Source organism: Sus scrofa, chromosome 9, assembly GCF_054392235.1.
Source record: "Sus scrofa isolate SSC_HxYL_T2T_F1_AM1 chromosome 9, Sscrofa_HxYL_maternal_Yorkshire_Landrace_v2.0, whole genome shotgun sequence".
NCBI lineage: Eukaryota > Metazoa > Chordata > Mammalia > Artiodactyla > Suidae > Sus > Sus scrofa.
In genome coordinates, this window is record NC_139391.1 from 110200315 (window position 1) to 110225065 (window position 24751).

At 42.1% G+C, this 24751-nt stretch overlaps 1 protein-coding gene across 3 annotated transcripts in view; it reads left to right on the forward strand.

The window, feature by feature from the left end:
• The first annotated feature begins 2670 nt into the window (after nucleotides 1-2670).
• Nucleotides 2671-24751, forward strand: part of RINT1 (RAD50 interactor 1) — a 37032-nt gene continuing 14951 nt past the window's right edge. Inside the window, exons 1-10 of one of the 3 annotated variants that reach the window (XM_003130254.5) lie at nucleotides 2671-2852; nucleotides 3171-3216; nucleotides 8275-8459; nucleotides 14240-14481; nucleotides 18758-18931; nucleotides 19027-19176; nucleotides 20213-20369; nucleotides 22868-22978; nucleotides 23074-23299; nucleotides 23839-23976. In XM_003130254.5, the coding sequence (XP_003130302.2) occupies nucleotides 2811-2852; nucleotides 3171-3216; nucleotides 8275-8459; nucleotides 14240-14481; nucleotides 18758-18931; nucleotides 19027-19176; nucleotides 20213-20369; nucleotides 22868-22978; nucleotides 23074-23299; nucleotides 23839-23976 (1471 nt within the window). In that variant the 5' untranslated portion in view covers nucleotides 2671-2810. Of the gene's footprint in view, nucleotides 2853-3170; nucleotides 3217-8274; nucleotides 8460-14239; nucleotides 14482-18757; nucleotides 18932-19026; nucleotides 19177-20207; nucleotides 20370-22867; nucleotides 22979-23073; nucleotides 23300-23838; nucleotides 23977-24751 lie in introns of those variants that run through there. The other 2 variants (XM_084977426.1, XM_021063502.2) reach the window with 2 other exon arrangements.

Consider the following 24751-nt stretch of genomic DNA (forward strand, 5'->3'; position numbering starts at 1 on the left):
TTAATATTTTGCCAAATTCCAATCTCAGTGAAAAACCAGTATATTATTACAAGTCCTACACTCCTGCTAGATTTTTTTTTAGTTGTAGGCAAATACCATTTTAAACATTTTCAAGTGTACAGTTGAAGGGCTTTAAGTATCTTCATGTTGTGCAACCATTACTATCATTAATCTCCAGAACTCTCTTCCTCTTGGAAAACTGAAACTCTATGTCCATTAAACAACTACTCATTCTCTCCTCCTCCCAGGCTCTAGCCACCACCATTTGACTTTTTGCATCTATGAATTTTACAGTTTTAGGTAACATACATAAGCGGAATCATACAGTACAGGTTCCTCTGTGGCTGGCTTACTACACTTATCATAATGACCACAAGGTTTGTTCACATTGCAGCATGTGTCAAGATTTCCTTCTTTTTTTTCCTTATTTTTGGCCTCTCCTGCAGCATGCAGAAGTTCTGGGGTCAGGGGCTGAACCTGAGCTGTAGCAATGACAATGCCAGATCCTCAACCCACTGACTGAGCCATCAGGGAGCTCCAGCATTCAGTCTTGAATTAATCTTCATGTCTGTTTCCTTCACCAGAATGTGAACTGTTCAGAAGGCAAATATTTGGGTTCAGAGCAATCTTTTTTCTCTTTTAATTTTATTTTTATTTTTATCAGAGTTATACATATTTGTGATTTAAAGTCAAATAATTCTGTAGAAACCTTGTAAGTTTTGCAAGAAAACATCAAAGATTGTATTCCTACCTCTCCCCTTCCCTGTTTTCCTTCCTCAATGTCATTTCACCTCTTTCAACTGGTTATTTTAATATTCACCTTCATATCTCTGAATAAAATATTCATATTGCCTTTTTTTTTTTTAACGGGCCACACCTGCAGCATATGGAAGTTCCAAGGGTAGGGGTTGGATAGGAGCTGCAGCTGCCAGCCTATGCCACAGGAATACCAGATCTGAGTTATATCTGCGATCTGTGCCTCAGCTTGCAACAACACAGATCCTTAATCTATTGAGTGAGGCCAGGGATCGAACCCTCATCCTCATGGACACTAGTCAGGTTCTTAACCCATTGAGCCACAGTGGGAACTGCCTATATTTCTATTTCTTGACGTATCAATTTTAGGTATTACCTCTTAACTTCACTTAATGGAAAATGAGGGTTTAGCTTTTGTTCTCCTCCACCCAACCCCACCACTACCACACTTGCCTTTCTTTTATTTTATCCGTCCAATATGGTTACATTGTACTTTGGCTGCCCTGACATTGTGTCTGTAAGGATGCAAGTTCAATACCTGGCCTCACTCGGTGGGTTAAGATCTGACTCCCTGGCCTGGGAACTCCATATGCTCCATATGCTCAATGGGTTAAGGATCCAGATTTGCCCTGAGCTGTGGTGTAGGTCGTAGATGCGGCTCGGACTCTGTGTTGCTGTGACTGTGGTGTAGGCCAGTGGCTATAGCTCCATTTTGATCCTAGCCTGGGAACCTCCATATGCCTTAGGCGCAGCCCTAAAAGACAAAAAAATAAAATAAGGAGTGCCTGTCATGGCTCAGTGGTTAAGGAACCCGACTAGTACCCATGAGAACGGGATTTGATCCCTGGCCTTGCTCAGTGACTTAAGGATCCGGGTTGCCGTGAGCTGTGGTGTAGGTCACAGATGTGGCTTGGATCCCGTGTTGCTATGGCTGTGGCGTAGGCCAGCGGCTACAGCTTCGATTGGACCCCTAGCCTGGGAACCACCATATGCTGTGGGTGTGGCCCGAAAAAGACAAAATAAAAATAAAATAAAATAAAATAGTAGACTGTTGGAGTTCCCTGGTTGCTCAGTGGGATAAGGATCCGGCCTTGTCACTGCTGTGGCTCCGGTTACTGCTATGGTGAGTTCAATCCCTAGCCGGGGAATTACCGTTATTGTGGCCAAAAAGTAAAAACAAAATAGTAGCTCGTGATTGTTTTATAGTCGCAGTGGCGTCATATCTCAGGACATAAATAAATAAATACAATGTTCTCATTGAATCGGTTCTGTTTTCTCTAAGGGTTGCTTTTTCTCCCTTTCTCTGTTAGTTTTAGTCTCAATGGTACCACTTTACATGTTTATTTTTGAAGTTGTCGCATCCCTGAATTCTCTACCTATATCATGCTGCCAGTCCTGGTCCTCCTCCCTGGCAAAGTACAGACTTTGATCTGAAGTATATATTAGATGCTGAGTCCTTTCCCTCTGTTCTGCTCCCAGAATGTTTACAATCAGATCTGCACCCTTCAGGTAGGAAGTTGAAGTGTAACTTGTAGTTAAATCTGATTAGCTTTAAAAGAATGATCCAAAGATACTGACATTGGAAATTATGCGATTAAACCACCCAACCAAATTACATTACTACTTGTCAACAAGCTCCCTCACACTCTCAGAACATCTGGGATATCCTCTAAAATATAAGTTGAAATGATTCATAATGAATTTACAGTGTGGAAGGAAGGATACTTTGAATCTCCTTCATTAATGTTTCCAAAGCAGTGAAGGAGGTTTTACTTAGAATGACAAGGACTGCCTTTGCTCGCCCCCTTTTCTTCTTCCAGAGCGTCCGATCCGGATCCAAGCCGGCAGGGGGCGCCACCGCGCAAGACCGGCAACTGCGCGAGAAGGGCCTCTCTGGAAAGAAAGGAAGAAACCAGAGAGACGGCAGAGGAAGTTGCCGTGGCGTCCAACGCTAAGGTCTCGAAAGGTTCAGCCGCTGTCTAGCCGCTGGCCGGAGCCAGGGTCCACTGACCACGCTGGCTGCACATGGAACCGAGGACTCGCGCGGAGGCAGGATGCTCCCGGCCAGCGAGATCGGCGAAGCGCCAGCAACCCCGGTGAGGGGGCCCTAGTGGCCGCGGGAGGGGACACTGGTGGCCCAGTGAGGTGGCATAGACCTCTCAGGAGAGGTAATCCCAATGCAGTGGCTGTGGCGATACCGATGAGATGACACAGATCTTTCTGGGGAGGTGGCAGTGGTGGCCTCAAGGAGCTAGCCCTTTTTGGAACCTGCATCAGATCGCACCTCAGGAAGTCTCCAGGGGGGAGGGGTCTGGAACCTTGGGGTCCTCCCGTGGATGCCCTCTGGGAACCCTGTATGAATTTCACTTATTGCTTCAGTCTTAATGTGTTTGTCACACCTGCTCTCCTTCTAGTGCTGTTCTGAAAATGGTGACCAAAGGAAGGATGTCAAGGACAAAAGTAAGCAGACTCCGAACGCCTTTGCACTTTCCACTCAGCATTTCTCCAAAATTCAGTCCTGCAGGGTCTACATCCAAGAAGGATGGTACCTTGTTATTTTTTAGATGAAGCACCTTTTTTTTTTTTTTATTTCCGTAGAGTATCCTTTCCTAGTATTAAATACTGATTATTATCATACATATATTTTTGGCTTTCAGGATTGTACAATATGGGATGATTTGGAGAAGAAGGCTTCCTGACTCCTACCTAGTGCAGGAACTGGTGGAGTCTCACTCAATACTGGACTTAAATTAGTTGGGAACTGCCTGTTATTGCAATGAAGCATCAACTTAATAAGCATCACGAGTTAGAACGGGCTGATGATCTAGGAGAGATAACCTCCACCTGTGTTGGGTTTAAAGGAGTCAAATGATAACTTTTCCTATTGGCTTGCCTTTAATTAGACTTAGCCCATATGCTTTTACAAGTGGAATCAATCAGAGGACAAGCGTGTAGGGGAATAATTTTTCAGTACTTGCCTTGTAAACTCAAATTCTTCTTTGAGGGAGGTCTTTGGTGGCCTAGATCTCTGGTTAGGACTCAGTGCTTTCACTGCTGCAGCCCAGGTTTGATCCCTGGTCTGGGAACTGAGATCCCACATCAGGCTGCTGCACTTGGCAGCCCCCCAGGCCCAAAAGAATCTGGTAGTAAAATTAAAAACAAATTGTTTGGAGTAAATCAAGCATTTACTGTTCACAGGGTTTTTTGTGAGTTGCAAAATATTTTTCCCAGTATCCCCCCATTCATTCTCTGTTACCACCATCAGACAGAAAGGGTGAGGACACTTTTTTCTTGCCTCTGTAGGGGATACCTTAGCAGCAGATGGTAACTGCTCCAGGCCTGTCAAATAGATGCCTTCAAATGATAATTAGTTATACTCTATCTTCAGTGAATTAGCACATAAAAGTTGATTTGGGAAGGGCACAACAGACAACTTGGTTCCTGGTTCTTGAACTGAACCCAGAAGAAGGAAAGATCATTATTTCCATTTCCTACCTAAGATAAAAGCATATATATGCCAGGGATGTAGACATGTGCCATTTTATTTTAATGAGCTAGGCATGGCACACTGGTGGAAATCAAGGAATATTCAGGGGCCTTTGGAGGGAAATTTACTGGGAGAGGAAGAGGGAAGCATGTAACAGCTGTTTCATCAGAGTGTTTTGGTTCTTCTGGCCGTGGCACATAGCCTGGGAATGAATAGTAATAGAAAGGGTGCCTAAGTTACCATATTAGTTTTAGGGGTTAGACCTGCCCTTAACATTGCCTCCTGCTACAGTCTGCCTCAGAAAGAAAGCTTTAACTACTTCATAGTGCTTGCCAGTCACAGCTGCCACAACTCAGCTCCTTTTCCTTAAAGGATTTGAGAGTACCTCCTGTACCTCTCTCAATTAAACACTTTCTTTTTCTTTTTTTTTTTTTTTTGTCTTTTTGCTATTTCTTTGGGCCGCTCCCTCGGCATATGGAGGTTCCCAGGCTAGGGGTCTAATCAGAGCTGCAGCCACCGGCCTACGCCAGAGCCACAGCAACTCGGGATCCGAGCCGCGTGTGCAACCTACACCACAGCTCACGGCAACGCCGGATCGTTAACCCACTGAGCAAGGCCAGGGACCGAACCCGCAACCTCATGGTTCCTAGTCGGATTCGTTAACCACTGCGCCACGATGGGAACTCCCAACACTTTATTTTTCTACCTTTGCCCCACTCATATGTTTGGGAAGTTGATGCCATTAAGCTGTGGACTTTGTCCTTGACCTTCCTTTGGTGGCTTGGTCAACTTCTTTGCAATTAGAAGTGCTCCTTACAAAAAACAGGAAAAGAGACATCACCCCTACGCCATCAGCAGTGTGTCATTTTGAAGAATGTCATTTGACTAAGACTGTACTATGCTACATTTAAATGGTTAAATCAAAAGAATATAATTTTTACTTTTTTATTTTTTAAAGTATAGTGCCACTTTCTGTCTTACAGGAAAATGACCCAGTTATACATTCCTATACAGTAGGACCTTATTTCTTTTCCATTCTAAGTGTAACAGTTTGCATCTACTAACCCAAAACTCCCAGTCTATCCCACTCCCTCCCTCTCCTCCTTGGCAAGCACAAGTCTGTTCTCTATGGTCTGTGAGTCTGTTTCTGTTCTGTGTATAGGTTCATTTGTGCCATTTTTTGGGGGGGGGGCTGTTGAAAAAGAGCTGCACCTGCAGCATATGAAAATTCCCAGGTTAGGGGTCAAATTGGAGCTGTAGCCGCCAGCCTATGCCACAGCTACAGCAACGCCAGATCCTTAATCCCCTGAGTTAGGCCAGGGATTGAACCCGAAACCTCATGATTACTAGTCGGATTTGTTTCCATTGCGCCACAGTGGGAACTCCCTTACCATTCTTCTTAAGGAGGTTCCACATCACCTGTTTTTGTCACATTTAGTAAGTCCAGTGTGAATTGGCCCAACTCTAGTTTCTTTGCTGTGGAACCTTTCCCTTTCTCCCTTCCTTCCTTCCTTCATTTCTTTTGTTTTTTGGGACCTCCCCATGGCATATGGGAGTTCGAAGGCTAGGGGTCAAGTTGAAGCTGTACCTGCTTGCCTACACCATAGCCACAGCAACAGCAACGTGGGATCCAAGCCGCGTCTGCAACCTACACCAAAGCTCAAGGCAATGCCGGATCCTTAGCCCACTGAGCAAGGCCAGAGATCAAACCTGCATCCTCATGGACTAGTTGGATTCGTTACCACTGGGCTACAGTGGGAACTGTAAAAATATTTATCTGTCTTTTGTCTATTTAGGGCCACACCCATGGCATATGGAGGTTCCCACGCTAGGGGTCCAATTGGAGTTGTAGCTGCTGGCCTACACCAGAGCCACAGCAACATGGGATCCGAGCCTCATCTGCAACCTAACCACAGCTCACAGCAATGCCAGATCCTTGACCCACTGAGAGAGGCCAGGGATTGACCCTGCAACCTCATGGTTCCTAATTGGATTCGTTAATCACTGAGCCACAACGGGAACTCCAAGAATCTCACTTTAGATTGTACAATTTATTGTTTGCAGTAGCCATTGAGTTTTTGCCTAGTAATTTGTGTTTTCTGTCATATTTTCTTTTTTTTCCTGTTTCTGAAATGGATGTCTTTGTACAGTCAACTTTTAAAACTCTTTTATATAAGGAGTTTGGTCACCCTTTCATATTTTTTCCATACACTTGAAATCTTTCAATACCATTTTTTTTTTCTTTTTAAAAAACATTTTAAAACTAGAGTTCTTTTTTGGTGTTGTAGAATACCTAGTTCCTTAAAAATTTTAAAAATATATTACTAATTTAATAAAAGCTGCATCAGTAGAACTAGATTTGACCTTTGTCCCCCAATAATAAAATAATAAGATTTTTAAGATCTACAGTTGTCTGGAAAAATTTTTTTTTAATTTTTTTTTTTATTATTTCCCCAATACATTTTTTTTTTCCTACTGTACAGCGTGGTGACCTAGTTATACATACATGTATACATTCTTTTTTCTCCCATTATCATGCTCCATCATAAGTGACTGGACATAGTTCTCAGTGCTACATAGCAGGATCTCACTACTAATCTATTCCAAAAGCAATAGTTTGCATCTATTAACCCCAAGCTCCCAATCCATCCCATTCCCTCCCCCTCCCCCTCCCCCTGGCAATGACAAGTCTAGTCTGCCAGTCCATGATTTTCTTTTCTGTGGGATGGTTCATTTCTGCTGTGTATTAGATTCCAGATATAAGTGATATTGTATGGCGTTTGTCTTTCTGACTTAGTATACTGAGTCTCTAGTTCCATCCATGTTGCTGCAAATGGCATTATTTTGTTCTTTTTTACGGCTGAGTAGTATTTCATTGTGTATATATATACCATGTCTTCCTAATCTAATCGTCTGTTGATGGCCATTTGGGTTGTTTCCATGTCTTGGCTATTGTGAATAGTGCTGCAACGAACATGCGGGTTGGAAAAATTTAATATCTGTTTGTAACTGCATTGTTGTACCAACATTTATTGAAACCTGTGGTTACTAGGACAGAGTTAGGTTTTTTTTGTTGTTGTTGTTGTTTTTTTTTTTTGTCTTTTTGCCATTTCTAGGGCTGCACGCTCAGCATATGGAGGTTCCCAGGCTAGGGTTCTAATTGGAGCTGTAGTCGCCAGCCTACACCAGAGCCACAGCCACCCGGGATCCGAGCTGCGTCTGCAACCTACACCATAGCTCATGGCAACGCTGGATCCTAAACCCACTGAGCAAGGCCAGGGATCAAACCTGCAACCTCATGGTTCCTAGTCGGATTCGTTAACCACTGCGCCACCATGGGAACTCCAAGAGTTAGGTAATTTTTCTTTCACTCTGAATCTCCTAGCTCTTAAGCATTTTGTAGTAGTTCTTGAGTGATAGATTGCTTTAAGTCTATTCATTTAGGTATTTGGGTATGTGTATGCCAGTCATCCCTTGGTATCTTTGGGGCATTGTTCCAGGACTCCAGCAGACGCCAAAATGCCTGGATGCTCAAGTCCTTTATATAAAATGGCACGGTATTTGCATATAACCTGTACACAAACTCTGTATGCTTTAAATCCTCTCTAGGAATTACTTAAAGTACCTAATGCTAATAATAGCAATAGTTGTACAATCAATGTAAATGCTACGTAAACAGTTACTGGAGCATGGCAAATTCATTTTGCTTTTGGAATTTTCTATTACTATTTTTTATCTGTGGTTGGTCGAATCCATGAAATGGCCTGTGGATTTGGAGGGCTGACTGCATATAGAAAGAAAAAGAGGGAGGGTGTGTATATACATATATTCATATACACTTATGCACACTATTGGCTATTTTTGTGTATGTGTATATATACATATAACACAAGTTCTGTATATTTAAACAAAAATGCCATATGTAGTGTTTTCTTCAAATTATTAATTTTGAAAGTATATCTTGTATGTCTTTTGTAGTTCCTTTAACTCCATAATAGTAGTGTTGACTAATTGTTACTCTTTCATTTTAGGTGAAATAAATATTACAGCTCTCACTGGAAATGAACAAGTCTGTGAAGGCACTGATAATGGTGATCTCCCTTCCTATGTGTCAGCATTTATAGAAAAGGAAGTTGGAAATGACCTTAAATCTTTAAAGAAACTTGATAAACTCATAGAACAGATGACAGAAAGTAAAATGCAATTAGAAGAACAGGCAAGTATTAAAACTCATTGAAACGATATCAGTAGTATACTTATTATAACTAATGTAACGTATATATAACCATTATTATCTGGGCAATTTTGAAGATGTAGATTATGACAAATAGTCTAATCATTTAAAACGGCTTAATAGATTTTAAGGGCCTACAATGTGCTAGATGTTTTACAGGTTATGTAAAACACAAAGTTCCTGGGAGTTCCCTTTGTGCCTCAGTGGTTAGCGATCCCGACTAGGATCCATGAGGATGTGGGTTCGATCCCTGGCCTTGATCAGTGGGTTAAGGATCTGGCATTACTGTGAGCTGTGGTGTAGGTCACAGATGCAGCTTGGATCCCTCATTGCTGTGCCTGTGGCATAGGCCAGTGGCTTCAGCTCCAATTGGACCACTAGCCTGGGAACCTCCATATGCTGCAAGTTTGGCCCTAAAAAGCCAAAAAAAACAACCACAAAACCTGTGCCACAGCAGTGACCAGAGCTGCTGCAGTGACAATGCTGAATCCTCAACCTGCTGCACTACAAGGGAACTCCTCATACAACAACTTTTTTTTTAATGGCCACACCTGTAGCATATGGATGTTCCTGGGCTAAGGGTCCAGTTGGAGCCACAAATGAGGCCTACACCATAGCCACAGCAATGCCAGATTCGAGCTGCAACTGCAGCCTATGCTGCAGCTTGTGGCTACACTGGATCCATAACCCACTGAGCAGGGCCAGGGATTGAATCCATATCCTCATAGACACTATGGGAACTCCTACAACGACTTATAAAGTGTTTTTTTTTTTTTTTTTTTTTTTTTTTTTAAGGGCCACACCTACAGCATATGGAAGTTCCCAGGCTAGGGCTCTAATCGGAGCCGTAGCGGCCAGCCTATGCCACAGCCACAGCAACGCGGGATCCCAGCCGCATCTGGGACCCACACCACAGCTCATGGCAACACTGGATCCTTAACCCAATGAGCGAGGCCATGGATTGAAGCCGCATCCTCGTCGATGCTAATAGGGTTCATTAACTGCTGAGCTACAACAGGAGCTCCATAAAGTGTTTTTACAAGTAAATAATTTCATAGTACACAAAAATGTTGTAATGCCATCCTAATTTTTTTTTTGTCTTTTTACCTTTTCTTGAGCTGCTCCCACAGCATATGGAGGTTCCCAGGCTAGGGGTCTAATTGAAGCTGTCGCCACTGGCCGCGACCCACACCACAGCTCACAGCAACGCCGGATCCTTAACCCACTGAGCAAGGCCAGGGATCGAACCCGCAACCTCATGGTTCCTAGTCGGATTTGTTAACCACTCAGCCAGGATGGGAACTCCCATCCTAATTTTTTAATATATGCACACATACATAGGGAGAAAACATTAAATATACCATAATAATGGCTGTTTCTCGGTGGTTGGTTAACAAGTAATTTATTTTCTTTGTCTTTTTCTATTAAGTTTTTTCTTTTTTGATAAACATATTACCTGAAATAATGTTGAAAAAAATCCAATGAATGTAATCTTAAACTGAAAAATGACTGTGTCCCTCTCCTTGCAACAGTGTGTTTATAAAAGAGAAAAGGTTTGTTTGTGTAACTACTTAATTGGGTCAAGTAAACTCTGCATGGTAAAGTTGTGTTTTCTTCAGGCAGTCAGTCCTCTTAGGTTTTCCTATCCCCAGCACCTCAGGCCTCCCCATCTTCCTGTCTTTCCACCCCTGGACTTCACTTCCACTAGACCCCTATGGCCAGCCCTGTCCCCCTTTTCCAGGCAAGTTATTGTGGGGTCTTGGAGCAAACCGGCCAGTTGAGTGGGTGGATGCTGGCCCAGGTGCCTGGTCTTCAGCCCCACCTGGCAGGCCTTCCTGAGAAGGCCGGTTCCCCTGCTGCAGCCCTCAGCTGTTCTTCCATATTCTCCCTACGACAACTGCCCTCCCGCCCGGCCATTCTGTCCTTTTCCCAAACAGAAAATGTTGAGACCATCCACACTAATCTATTGAACAAGTCTATCCCACATGCACAAATTTATTGCAACCATTTCTACTTCTTAATTCAGCAGGGGACCAGCCTAAGGCATTCCTTATGCACTAGATCCTACCTGCCACCTCAGTGAATTTGCCTCACATAATTTCATCCTCTGCTCCCCTCAGCATATAGATATACCCAGATCTTTTCCTTAAAACCTAAAGAAACAGGAGTTCTGTGGTGGCACAGTGGTAATGAACCTGACTGGTATCCACGAGCATGTGGGTTCGATCCCTGGCTTTGCTCAGTGGGTTAAGGATCTGGTGTTGCCATGAGCTGTGGTGTAGGTTGCAGATGTGGCTTGGATCTGGTGTGGCTATGGCATAGGCCAGCAGCTATAGCTCCAATTTGACCCCTGGCCTGGGAACTTCCATATGCTGCAGGTGTGGCGGTAAAAAGACACACACGCCCGCCCACACACACACACACACACATACCCCTAAACAGAAAACCCTTCCGTCATCTTTAGTAGGTATTAGTCCTTTCCTTTTACTGTTAGACTTCTTCAAAAAGTCATCTATCTTTGGATCTATATCTTCTTCCTCATTGGCCATTTGGTTTTTAACCTTCTGTACTCAGGTTTGTTTTCCTGATGACCATAGAGGCTTTTACTGAAGACCCTGATTAAATCTCATATTTATGTCCAAAGCTGTACTGATCCGTCTCCTAAGATGTTTCTCCGTCTTGGAAAATGGCACCCCCATCTGCCTGTCACTCAGGTCTGAGACCTGGATTGTTCCTCATCTCCTTAGTCTACTCTCAGCACCAAGACATCTGAGTCCTGCCTTCTTAACACCTTTGGTGTCCATCCCCTCGTTCCCACCCCTGCTGCTTCTACCTCAGTTTAGGGCTGGATTCTCTCTTGCTTTTGATGGTGGTTTGTCCATAACTACCACAGCAACTTTCTTTTTTCTTTTTTCTTCCTTTTTTTGTATGTAACTAAGCAAATGTATAAAATATATATAGTGAAAATCTTAATGTGTATGCAAGCATTGTGTACTTAAAATATGCATGGCTTAACTTTTTACAATTAATACACCACTTGTTTTCCTGCTGTGTCAATATATATATAGATCTCTTTTTTAATGGTTTTTATGGTATTCAGATATGGCTGTACATTATTTAATCAGGCCCTTATTGGTTGACCTTTATGCTAGTCCCAGTTTTTATTATTATGAATAATATGAGAATAAGCATGATTATTTATCATATTAAATCATAAATCTTACTTTCTAAATCATAAATTCCACTAAATTATTCCCTTATTAAAAACTCATTCCCATTGTGGCTCAGTAGAAACAAACCCAGTTAGTATCTGTGAGAACTCAGGTTTGATCCCTGGCCTCACTCAGTGGATTAAGGATCCAACATTGCCATGAGCTGTGGCATAATTCGTAGATGAGGCTTGTATCTGGTGTTGCTGTGGCTATGGCATAGGCTGGCAGCTGCAGCTCTGATTCAGCCTCTAACCCAGGAACTTGTATATGCTGCAGGTGTGGTCCTAAAAAGAAAAAAATTTTTTAATTAAACAAAAAAAGTCTTATGGGAGTTCCCACTGTGGTGCATTGGGATCAGCTGAGGCATTGGTTTAAGAGATCTGGTGCTGCTGCACATGAGGCTTAGGTTACAACTGCAGCTTGAATCTGATCCCTGGCCCCGGAACTTCATATGCCTAGGGGCAGTCAAAAAAGGAAAAAAAAAAAAAACAACAACCCCAAACCTCATGGCTTCCCATTTCCTATCAGAAAAAGCCCACATTCTTCTAACACTCAGGATGCTACCTGATCGGGTATCTCCCAACCTGTGTAGGCTCGTCTCTGTATTTCTGTGAACTGTATTTTGTACCCTGCTCCTTCTTGCTGTTCTCTGATCATGACTGAGCTTTTCCTTCTACCTGAGACGCCCTTTCCTTCCAAACTTGCCGAAAAATTTCCACCTAGCCTGCAAAGGTCTGTGCTTGAGCCATGCAAGCACAATTGTCTTCCATGTCAAAACCTTCTATTCAAGTGTGAGAGCTTGTTAGAAATGCAGAATCTTAATTCCTGCTTCAGACCTATTGAGTCTGAATTTGCATTTTAACCAGATCTCTGGTTGATCCCTATGCATGTTCAAATTTGGGAAGCACCATCTTAACACATCATCACAGGTAGCATCTCTCTCTCTCTCTCTCTTTTGTTTTTTGGTTTTTTTTTTTGGTCTCTTTAGGACTGCACCCCCAGGCTAGGGGTCGAATTGGAGCTACAGCTGCTGGCCTACACTACAGCCACAGCGGCACGAGATCTGAGCTGTGTCTGTGACCTATACCACAGCTCACAGCAACGCTGGATCCTTAATCCACTTAGCAAGGCCAGGGATTGAACCTATATCCTCATGGTTACTAGTAGGGTTCATTACTGCTGAGCCATGATGGGAATTTCCTAGCATCTCTCTCTTTTTTTTAGGGCCGCACCCAAGGCATATGTAGGTTCCCAGGATAGGGGGTCTAATCAGAGCTACGGCTGCTGGCCTATGCCACAACCACAGCAACACTAGATCCAAGCCAAGTCTGTGACCTACACCACAGCTCATGGCAACGCCAGATCCTTAACCCATTGATCGAGAGCAGGGATGGAACCCGCAACCTAACGGCTCTTAGGCAGATTTTTTTCCACTGTGCCATGCCGGGAACTCCCCCTAGCATCTCTTTTATTGCACTAATCCCACTGTTGAAGATTTGCTTTTATCTCTCTTGCATACTGTCAGAACTTAAGGGCAGGTGCTGTCAGTCCCTAGCACAGTGCCTGGTATAGATTAAGTGTCTAATCAGTGTTGAAATTGAAATTCCTCTATTGTACTCCTTTTTTAAAAAAGTTTTAGAGTTCCCGTCGTGGTACATTGGTTAACGAATCCGACTAGGAACCATGAGATTGTGGGTTCGATCCCTGGCCTTGCTCAGTGGGTGGAGCTTGGGTGTAGGTCGCAGACATGGCTCGGATCCCGCGTTGCTGTGGCTCTGGCTTAGGCTGGTGGCTACGGCTTGGATTGGACCCCTGGCCTGGGAATCTCCATATGCTGAGGGAGCAGCCCTAGAAAAAGACAAAAAAAAAAAAAAAAAAAAAAATTTGGGCACACCCATGGTATGCATAAGATCCCTGATCAGGAAGCAAACTTGTGCCACAGCAGTGAGCTGAGCCACGGCAGAGACAATGCTGGATCCTTGACTGCTGACCCATCAAGGAGCTCCCCCTCTGTAGTATTCTTACCATATTGTACTGATGCCTGATTTTTGTATGTGTTTTTTCATCTGCTGCAAGAAAAGTTCATCTAATAAATGTCTTTAGGCATTACTGGATATCATCTTACCAAGTCAGTTGTCTGCAACCTGGGCTTAAATTGGAATCACCTGGGAAATTACAACCCATAGATAGCCAGACTTTTAGAACCAGAGTTTCTTTTGATTTTTTTAAGAAAATAATGAGTAGATGAAGCAGGTCAGTGTTCTCTGGCTGGATCCTCTGAAAGTGCTGAGCTTCATAAAGGTCCATCTGAAGATGTTTACTGGGGTCCTGGTTCTAGGCCCCTCCTTGCACACTCCCACATGTAGCATTCCATGTTCAGGTTTGGTTAGTTACAGGATACAGAAATCCTGGCTTTCTTTTGAAGCATTTAAATGACAGGGTTCAGTTGTATTAGTGCAAATATGTATTTTAAGGGTAACGAATAAAAAAGCTTATGAGAATTTTATCTGATTGCCACTGTTTTTTGGTTTTTGTTTTTGGTACGGTCAGGTACTTACAGTTTCATCAGAAATCCCTAAAAGAATTCAGAGTGCCTTAAAAAATGCCGACGAATCAAAGCAGTTCCTTACTCAGTTTCTGGAGCAAGAAACCCATCTCTTTAGTTCCATTAACAGCCATTTGCTGACTGCACAGCCCTGGATGGAAGATCTTGGGGTGATGATTAACCAAATTGAGGAGATTGAACGGCATCTTGCCTACCTTAAATGGATTTCACAAATTGAAGAACTAAGGTAAAATGGACCCCTTTGTTCTCATAATTATTATTTTCCTTTGAGGCTCTGTGTTAGACAGTACATGCATGGCATTAAATAATTGAGTTAATTAAAGATTATAATAATGTGATTTTACCAGTTGTTATGAAAATAGCATTATGATAATAGTTCTTTTCCTTTATTGTGAATGAGCATAACTTTTCAGGGAGCTTAATTTGCATTTGAAATAAAGGATTCCAAGTAAAAAAAGAAAAAAAAATTTTTTTTTTTGTTTTTTGGTCTTTTTAGGGCCACACCCTCTGCACTTGGAAGTTCCCAAGCTAGGGTCGAATTGTAGCGGTAGCTGCCGGCCTATGCCACATCCACAGCAACGCCAGATCTGGGCCGTGTCTGCAAGCTACACCACAGCTCACAGCAACGCCGGAGCCTTAACCCACTGAGCGAGGCCTCATGGATCCTAGTCTTACTCATTTCTGCTGAGCCATGAGAGGAACTCCCCAAGTAAAAAATTCTCTTATAGTTGTATTGTGAACACATGACAAAAATGATTATAACGCCAAGTTAATAAAACAGCCCATCACTGTGGTAATATTCCTCTTTTACCTTTTAGAGATGGTCACTTAATGAAATGGATTGCTTTCTCTATAATTTTTCAATTTTTTTCAGCTCTTCACCTGAGAAGAGCTACATAGTATTCTTATGAATAACAGAGTCCTTCTACTTAGGAATAGGGGGAAAAAAAGAAGTAAAATGGACCCTTGAACAGCACAGGAGTTAGGAGCACCAGCCCTCCTCGAAGTCACATCTGCATACAGCTCTTAGCCAGTCCTTCACATCCACTATCCATAGTTCCACATGCATGGACTCGCCCTGAGACTACAGGGATCGTGTAGTACCGTGGTATTTACTACTGAAAACAAACCCATGTTGTCCAGGGGTCTACTGTACTTTTTTTTGGGGGGTGCTTTTTGCCATTTCTTGGGCCACTCCCACGGCATATGGAGGCTCCCAGGCTATGGGTTGAATCGGAGCCATAGCTGCTGGCCTATACCAGAGCCACGTCTGCAACCTACACTGCAGCTCACGGCAATGCCAGATCCTTAACCCACTGAGCAAGGCCAGGGATTGAACCCGCAACCTCATGGTTCCTAGTCGGATTCATTAACCACTGAACCACGACGGGAACTCCTCTACTGTTTAAATTGAGTACATACTACTGGCAGTTGATCGTGAGTGTCTGTCATTGCCTTTCAAATGAGCTAAATTAACATTTCTGCCTAGAAGGGCAGATATTTTGGTTTCATGATATAGTCCCCCAGCCCTTCCGAGCTGCACTGTTCCATCCTTGCTTTAACTATTCTTGCTTCAAAGCTGTCAGCACCCATTAATGGATGATCTGAGGGAGGAAAGTCATCCAAGAGTCTTAATGTCCCATTTTAAATGTATCAGAGTTAATATATTTTATTTCTTCCAAAGAGTGATGCAGTATCATTTTTGTCCTACATATGTTTCCTGAGATTTTTTAAGGAATTTTACATATTAGTATGGTATGCAAATCTTTTTGTTTTGCATATATGAATTCTGCATTTATAGGAGAAGCATTATGCCTACGATTGTAATATCACTAGCAATTCCAAACATTGACTTAAGCTTTCTAGAGCATCTCCTTAGTTAAATTATTTGCAGTGAAGGAATTTTAGACCTTGGTTTATTTTACTTCATTTTTCCTTGCCCAATATGGGACAATATTTATAATCTAATTAAGTAAAATGAGTTATTTAAAAGCCTTGCTGTTGTAGTTGCCAAAGTAATAAATTAATTGAAATAGGCTATAGTTATAAATAGCCTTTTTCTGATGTCAGAATCATTATTTTTTTAATTTTTAAACTTTTTTTTGTCTTTTTAGGGCTGCACCCAAGGCATATGGAGGTTCCCAGGGTAGGGGTTGAATTGGAGCTATAGCTGCCAGCCCACGCCAGAGCCACAGCAACGCCAGATCCAAGCCATGTCTGTGACCTACACCACAGCTCATGGCAATACCTGATCCTTAACCCACTGAGCAAGGCCAGGGATCGAACCCACAACCTCATGGTTCCTAGTTGGATTCGTTTCTGCTGCACCACGAAGGGAACTCCTGATGCCCAAAGAATCATATTAGAAATAGTCAAATTTATAATCAAGTAGGGTAGAGTTACTTCTCTTTGTCTTTAATAATGTGTTCTTGGAGTTCCTGTTGTGGTGTAGCAGAAATGAATCCAAGTAGTATCCTTGAGGATGCAGGTTCCTCGTTGGCCTTGCTCAGTGGGTTAAGGATCCAGTGTTGCCATGAGCTGTGGTGTAGGTCTCAGATGTGGCTTGGATCTGGCGTTGCTGTGGCTGTGTAGGCTGGCAGCTGCAGCTCTAATTTGATCCCTAGCCTGGAACTTCCATATGCCTGGGATTTGGCCCTAAAAAAGCAAAAAAAAAGTGTTCTTTCCCTGGGTCTTTTATGATACATCTCTCTTTCTAGCTTTCTTTGGGCTCCTGAGATTTTCCTTATTTTCTAATTTCCCTCAAGTGACCTGTTTTTTAGCCCATGGAACTTTTTTGAAGTAATTTCTTCTTTCTAGAACTAGCATCTTTACATTAACTCTGTTTCTTTCTTTTCTTTTCTTTTTTTTTTTTTTTTTGCTCTTTAGGGCTGCACCTGCGGCATATGGAGGTTCCCAGGCTAGAGGTCTAATTGGAGCTGTACCTGCAGTCTACACCACAGCCACAGCAACTCGGATCCTAGCCGGGTCTGTGACCTACACCACAGCTCATGGCAGTGCTGGATTCTTATCCCACTGAGCAAGGCCAGGGATCTAACCCTCAACCTCACGGTTCTTAGTCGGATTCGTTTCTGCTGCACCATGACAGGAACTCCTTAACTCCTTTTCTTGACTATTACAGCACAGCAGTATGACTGTGAATAAACCTTGTTACCCTGGTTTTTCCTGTGCCCCATGTCATTCACGCTTCACTATTGTGTGAGGATGTATTTCATTGTCTCCTAGAATGCAGTACTCCTGAATCCTGTGGTTACTTGTGCACTTTAAATTCTTTTTTCTTAAACATGGTAGTCTTTGTTTTAACATAATGCAACACTTAGTTAGGAGTCATACGTCTTAGAAGTGGTTGAGTCAGTGAGAAGCTTTTAGGTAACTTGCCTGCATGCTGACAGTTGGAAAGGGCCCACAAAGACCTGCCAGTGCCTTACCTGCAGAAATACTGCATTCGTTGATGCCTAGTGAGGTAAGAAAGTGTTTTCAATTCTCGAGATAGCTGTAAAAGACAAAATCTGTTGGAAGGCTTAATAAGAATGATTAGAAAAGGAGAAAAAAGAAAAATGAGAGAATGAGTACGTAGGGGAAAGCCAAAAGAGCTGACAAAATGATACAAATATGAGCTCGGTATGATTGTTGAGGCCTGAGGCACTGACTAGAAAACAGCAACAGCTGGTAGAGGAAGGAGAGGGAAAAAATACTAATGCATGGTGGTGCTGTGCGGGATGGCGAGACACACTTCTGTTCCTAAGGAGGACGATGTGCCCACCCAGGAATGGAACTGAAGCAGCACACTGAGCCAGGGACCAGAGTCCCAGCTCATCGTCACCTCCCAGCACAGTGGCCAAGCCTGGGTGGAAGGTACACAGGCTGCTCAGCAGGGGAGCACACATTTCCTATCTCCTGTAGGGGTGACCTCTAAACTGAGAAGGTTAAATTTTTTTTTGTTTTTTGTTTTAAATCAGAAGCATTTCAGGGGTGTGGGAGGATGTGCCTGGGGTTTGGGATAGAAATGTTATAAAGTTGTGTTGCGATGATTGTTGTACAGCTATAAATGTAATAAAATTCATTGAGTAATTTTAAAAAAAGCATTTCATTTTTAAATGTTGCATGTTATTGAGTCAATATGCAAAATGGTAGTCCCGGGCTGAATTAGTCCTGAAGACATATTGTATTTGGCTTGCTTTAAAGATTTTTTTTTGTCTTTTGTCTCTTTTAGGGCCGTACCCATGGCATATGGAGGTTCCCAGGCCAGTGGTCCAATTGGAGCTGTTGCTGCCGGCCTGCACCACAGCCACAACAATGTCAGATCTGAGCCGAGACTGCAACTTGACTTACACCACAGCTCACGACAACACCAGATCCTTAACCCACTGAGTGAGGCCTGAGATCAAAGCTGAATCCTCCTAGATACTAGTTAGGTTCATAACCTGCTGAGCTGAAACAGGTGCTCTCAAACTTTTTCAATTTGGCTTTGCCTTGTTTTGCAGTGATAACATTCAGCAATATCTGATGACCAATAATGTCCCAGAGGCAGCCTCTACTCTGGTGTCTATGGCAGAGCTTGACATCAAGCTTCAGGAATCATCCTGTACTCATCTTCTTGGTTTCATGAGGGCCACTGTTAAATTCTGGCATAAGATTCTCAAGGACAAGCTTACAAGGCAAGGAGTTTATCTATATTTCATGGTCATTGCTTTCAGACAGATTTTTGAGGCTCGTATTTGACTGTAATGTATATGTCACTTGTCTGTTACAGTGATTTTGAGGAAATTCTAGCACAGCTTCATTGGCCATTCATTGCACCCCCTCAGTCTCAAACTGTTGGCATAAGTCGACCAGCCGGTGCCCCTGAGATATACAGTAATCTGGAGACACTATTTTGTCAGCTGCTAAAACTACAAACCTCGTATCTTTGTTGAGTTAAAACTGACTAAAATTTCTTTTTTCTAGAGTGGATTTGTGAGCAGAGAGTAAAGCAAGAAGTCAAATGGGACCACTGGGTTCGGAGTTTATCTGTATATGCCCATGGGGCGTGGACTAGTCTCCTTTCAGGTGATGGGTGGAAGGGCTGTGAGGAGTTCTGAGATACATGACTGATCCAAGTTTGCAATCACATATAAATCTGATGCAATCAAACAATCAAAAAAAAAAAAAAAAAAGGGCAGGAGTTCGCATCGTGGCTCAGTGGTTAACAAACCCAACTAGTGTCCATGAGGTTGCAGGTTCAATCCCTGGCCTTACTCAGTGAATTTAAGGATCTGGTGTTGCCATGAGCTATGGTGTAGGTCGAAAACACAGCTCGGATCCTGTGTTGCTGTGGCTGTGGTGTAGGCTGGCAGCTATAGCTCCAGTTGGACCCCTAGCCTGGGAACTTCCATATGCCGAGGATGTGGCCCTTAAAAAAAAGGGGCAATTGGGAGGAAACCTCAATAACTTAGTGTTAATGTAATAAAATGATTACTTGAATGTGTTTTCTTTTTCTTCCTTTTTTTTTTTTTTTTTTTTGCTTTTTAGGGCCGTACCCTTGGCATAGGAGATTCCCAGGCTAGGGGTTGAATTGGAGCTACAGCTGCTGGCCACAACCATGGCCACAGCAACACAGGATCTGAGTTGTGTCTGTGACCCACACTACAACTCACTGCAACACCAGATCCTTAACCCACTAAGATATGCCAGGGATCGAACCTGCAAACTCATGGTTCCTAGTCAGATTCTTTTCTGCCGCACCACAATGGGAACTCCTTCTTATTATTCTTTATTTCAGTAAAGACAGATTAATTCTAATAATATTTTTCATGCACTTTTTACTTAAGTCACATGTAAAGTTAGGTTGTGTATTATCTGTGTTATAATTAACTTTACTTCGTATCATATATATCTTTTGGAAAAAGGTATCGTGTATGTGTGTATGCTTTTCTTTTTCCTTGACTTGACTATATCAGAGATGAATTACTTACTGAGCCAAAACAACTTCCAGAAAAATACTCTCTTCCTGCATCCCCTTCTGTCATCCTGCCCATCCAGATTATGCTGACTCCCCTTCAAAAGAGGTTCAGGTATCATTTCAGAGGGAACCGACAGACGAATGTCATAAGCAAGGTATGTTTTGCCAATTCTTGTCTTTTGTTTTTATTAATAGCAAATGTTAAGGATTTCTGTGCTTTTGCTCGTTTAAGTTAAAATCTGATGCTATTCGTATTTTTTTTTTCCTCTAAAGAGTTAAATTCCTGGTTTGTCACTACCATTTCTATATTTCTTGTATATTTTAGGACTTGTCTTGATGTGTTGTAGCAATCAGCTCACTCATTAGCATATCATCCAACCAGTTTCTCAAGTTTCCCCTTGGGTGTGCTATAGCATTTGCTGTGGCAATTGGCATTTGTGCTCATTGCTCCTTCGGGCTTATACATACATCAGAAAGAGAAATGAGAGTCAAAAGACAGTTGAACATTAGGTTTTGAATGGAAGTACTGGTGCTGAAACTCCCTCATGGCTTAGTGGTTTAAGGATCCAGCCTTGTCATTGCTTTGGCTCTGGTCCGTTGTGGCTCAGGTTTGATCCTGGACCTGGGAACTTGGACATGCCATGGGCATGGCCAAAAGGAAAAAAAGAAAAAGAAGTGCTTTTGCTAAAGTGAGTTGTAGCTGTGCCGGAGACAATAGGGGATGAGGGATGGGAATGGCTTTGAGGAAATTGTCACCAACATTTTAGTTGAGGGCCTGCACCCACATGTATTGGGCATACTGCTGAGATTTTTTTCTTCAGTTTGATCTGAAAAACAGTCACAACCATTTTCAGGGAAATGGATTGAACTTGTTATAACCTTGGGAGTTGCTAGGGTGTGGATACTTTTTTTCCTTGAGTCTTGCTGTATCTAATGCAGTGCAGGTAGCAGAGGAGTTCAATAAGTGTTTTCAATTCAGTGTTATTAAATGGCAGAATGCACCAGGCATTGTTTGTATATAAATGAGTTTATAGGCTTTATAAAATTTTAAAGGAATCAAGGGATAGGCAGTTAGGGCTGCATAGGAAGTAGAGTGGCATTGGAGTTGTGGTTCTTAAATTCAGCTTATTCTTTTGTACTTCATGGATCTCCTCTTTTTTTTGGATGGGATGTTGGTAGAGAGAAGAGTAGAACCAATTAGTAAGTGCCAAGTGAGCTGGTACTGCCTCTAATACTGTAGAGAGACAGTATTAATCTGAGGTAAGAAAACTGAGTTATGTTGGCTGCTTTTTAAACTGTGGTCCCAGTGGTCCCAGTACTGTGACATCAAGCCTGAACTATGCTGCTCCTGAAATTAGAGACTGTCCCTTTTTCATTTCTGTTTTCCCACCATCTAGCACGCCACAGGGTTTTTTACCTTTAAGTAAATGTTTTAAAATCCCTGTCCAACAAAACTTGGAAGGTTTATAGAATCATCTCTAGGGACAATTTAAAAAGCTGCATATTTAGATTTCCTTTTCTGTAATTAATACCTGTTTTAAGGCCCATGTATTTTTTTTGTAATGCAGAGCAGCCAAATTTTTTTGTTTTGTTTTTTCTTCTTCTTAAGGCTGTACCCTTGGCATATGGAGGTTCCCAGGCTAGGGTTAGAATCGGAACTGCAGCTGTTGGCCCTTGCCACAGCCACAGCAACTTGGGATCTGAGCCACATCTGTGACCTCTGCTGCAGCTCGCAGCAATGCCAAATACTTAACCCACTGAGCAAGGCTAGAGATCAGACCATATCCTCATGGATACCAGGCAAGTTCTTTACCCTCTGAGCCACAACAGGAACTCCGCAAATTTTTTTCTTAATTGACCTTTTGAAAAAAAAAGCAGAGGAAAGCTATACTTAAAAATTATTTTGGAATTCCAGTCATAGTGCAGCAGAAATGAATCCGACTAGGAACCATGAGGTTGTGGGTTCAATCCCTGGCCTCGCTTAGTGGGTTAGGGATCTGGCATTGCCGTGCGCTGTGGTGTAGGTTGCAGACACGGCTCGGATCTGGTGTTGATGTGGCTGTGGCGTAGGCTGGCAGCTATAACTCCAATTCAACCCCTGGCCTGGGAACCTCCATGTGCCGCAGGTACAGCCCTGAAAAGACAAAAAAAAAAAAATTATTTTGATATGTTACTAAAAAAAGACCCAAAAAATACAAAGGCCATCATTGTGTGTAATACTTTACTTTTTTTTTTTTTTTTGGCTGCATCCGTGGCATGTGGAAGTTCCCAGGCCAGGGACTGGTCCTTTAGCACATCAGTGACCCGGGCCACTATAGTGACATCAGATCCTTAACCTCTGTGCCTCAAGGGAACACTCGCTTATTTTACATATTTTTAAAATGCTAGGTTTTAAATACATATGGCATTGTAAATGTAGAAGTTTATTGACTTAAGCCACCTTATAGGGATTTATTGGAAGTACATTGCGAAACACTTGATTATTAAGCCTTGCAGGAATTCAAAGTTCACAGTAGAAATTGTGCTCCTATATTTGGGAATTGTGAACTGATTTTTGTAAGTGTTGTGTGTATACAATTAAATAGAGACATTTCACTGTAATTTTCTAGTTGGAATGACTTAAGAATTCAAACTGTTTTATCTCCTTCCTTAGCCTGAATGGTACTTGGCTCAGGTACTTATGTGGATTGGGAACCACACTGAGTTTCTGGATGAGAAGATTCAGCCAATATTAGACAAAGTAGGCTCTTCGGTAAATGCAAGGGTAAGAGACTCTGTCCTAAGCAGTTCGGTTTTGGAGTTGTAAGTGTCCATGAGTAACTTGTTATTTCATTTCCTTCTGCTTATGTACTTTTTTAGCTCGAGTTTTCTCGGGGCCTGATGATGCTCGTTCTTGAGAAGTTAGCTGCTGATATTCCGTGTCTGCTCTATGATGACAGTCTTTTCTGCCATTTGGTGGATGAGGTGCTTTTGTTTGAAAGAGAACTGCACAGTGTTCATGGCTATCCTGGCACTTTTGCTAATTGTATGCACATTCTGTCAGAGGAAACCTGTTTTCAGAGATGGTTGACAGTGGAGAGAAAATGTAAGTGCTCATATATGTGTCTGTAAGGGTGGGGAGAGATGTCTCTATCTCTGCATATAGATTTTTTTTTTTACCCCCTCAGTTCCGGGTAGAAACCAGAACCATGTACATTTTTTTCTTTGTTAGGGTTTACCAGGTTGCCTTCAGAGATCATCTTATTTTCTTTTCTTCCCATTAAGCTTCCGTTGTTCCCAGAATTAGACTCTACATGTTTCTAGGGTAGAATATTTAAGCCAAAGGAGTATATAATTGTTTTATAGATTTTACATATGGTATTTCTACTCTTGGTGGAATCATTTGGATGTGGCTTGTCTAGTCAGTATAAATATTTTGAAGATTCTGGGTAGGTGTGGTGGAGAGAAGTAAAATACCTTATTTAACTCTGAAGTAGAGCATGTTAAATATAGTGCAATGAGTAGGAGATTGTAATTTTTTTTTTTTTAAACAGAAAAAGTTATCATCCCTAAGAAATTTTGAGTTGAAAGATTAGGAATGACTGTAACTACTTGTTTGACATAATCCTTTTTCCTATATATCAGTTGCTCTTCAAAAAATGGACTCAATGCTCTCATCAGAAGCTGCCTGGATATCCCAATATAAAGATATCACTGATGTGGATGAGATGAAAGTTCCAGACTGTGCAGAGACTTTTATGACACTACTCCTGGTTATAACTGGTAAGTATAGTCTTTTGAGATAGAACTTTGTTTCAGAAGTACTGACTCTTCACATGGTACTTTTCAAGTAGTTTAACAAAATTAATATTATATAGTGGTTATTATAGTATCTTCAGATTCAGTTTCTATTTTGGCAGAACTCTAGCAGAGTATTCAAGCTTTGGGATTTTTAGTAATTTCAGTAATGTCTTAATCATTAGTTTACATGAGAGGAAAATTCCTGATTTGTTACTTGAAAATAATTAAGAATTTAATTTTGTTACCTGAATACTCTTGCCTTTCTTTTTTTCTTTTTAGGGCTGCATCTGCAGCATATAGAGGTTCCCAGGCTAAGGATGGAATTGGAGCTATAGCTGCCAGCCTACACCATAGCAACAGCAGTGCCGAGATTCGAGCCACGTTGTGACCTACACCACACCGCATGGCAACACCAGATCCTTAACCCACTGAGCAAGGCCAGGGATGAAACCCGCATCTTCATGGATACTAGCAGTAGCAGGTTCGTTACTGCTTAGCTCTGCTTTTCAACTTTTTAGATGTCTTCAGTAAATGGTGATTGACCTACATTTTAAATATTTTCTTCACCTTGGTATATATATCAAAGATTTTAGAACAGTAAAATAATAAAGTAACTTTAAGGAATGGATTAGTAACAGAAACAATTTTTTTTTTTTTTTTTTTTTTGTCTTTTTTGTCTTTTTTGCCTTTTCTAGGGCTGCTCCCTCGACGTATGGAGGTTCCCAGGCTAGGGGTCTAATGGGATCTGTAGCCGCCG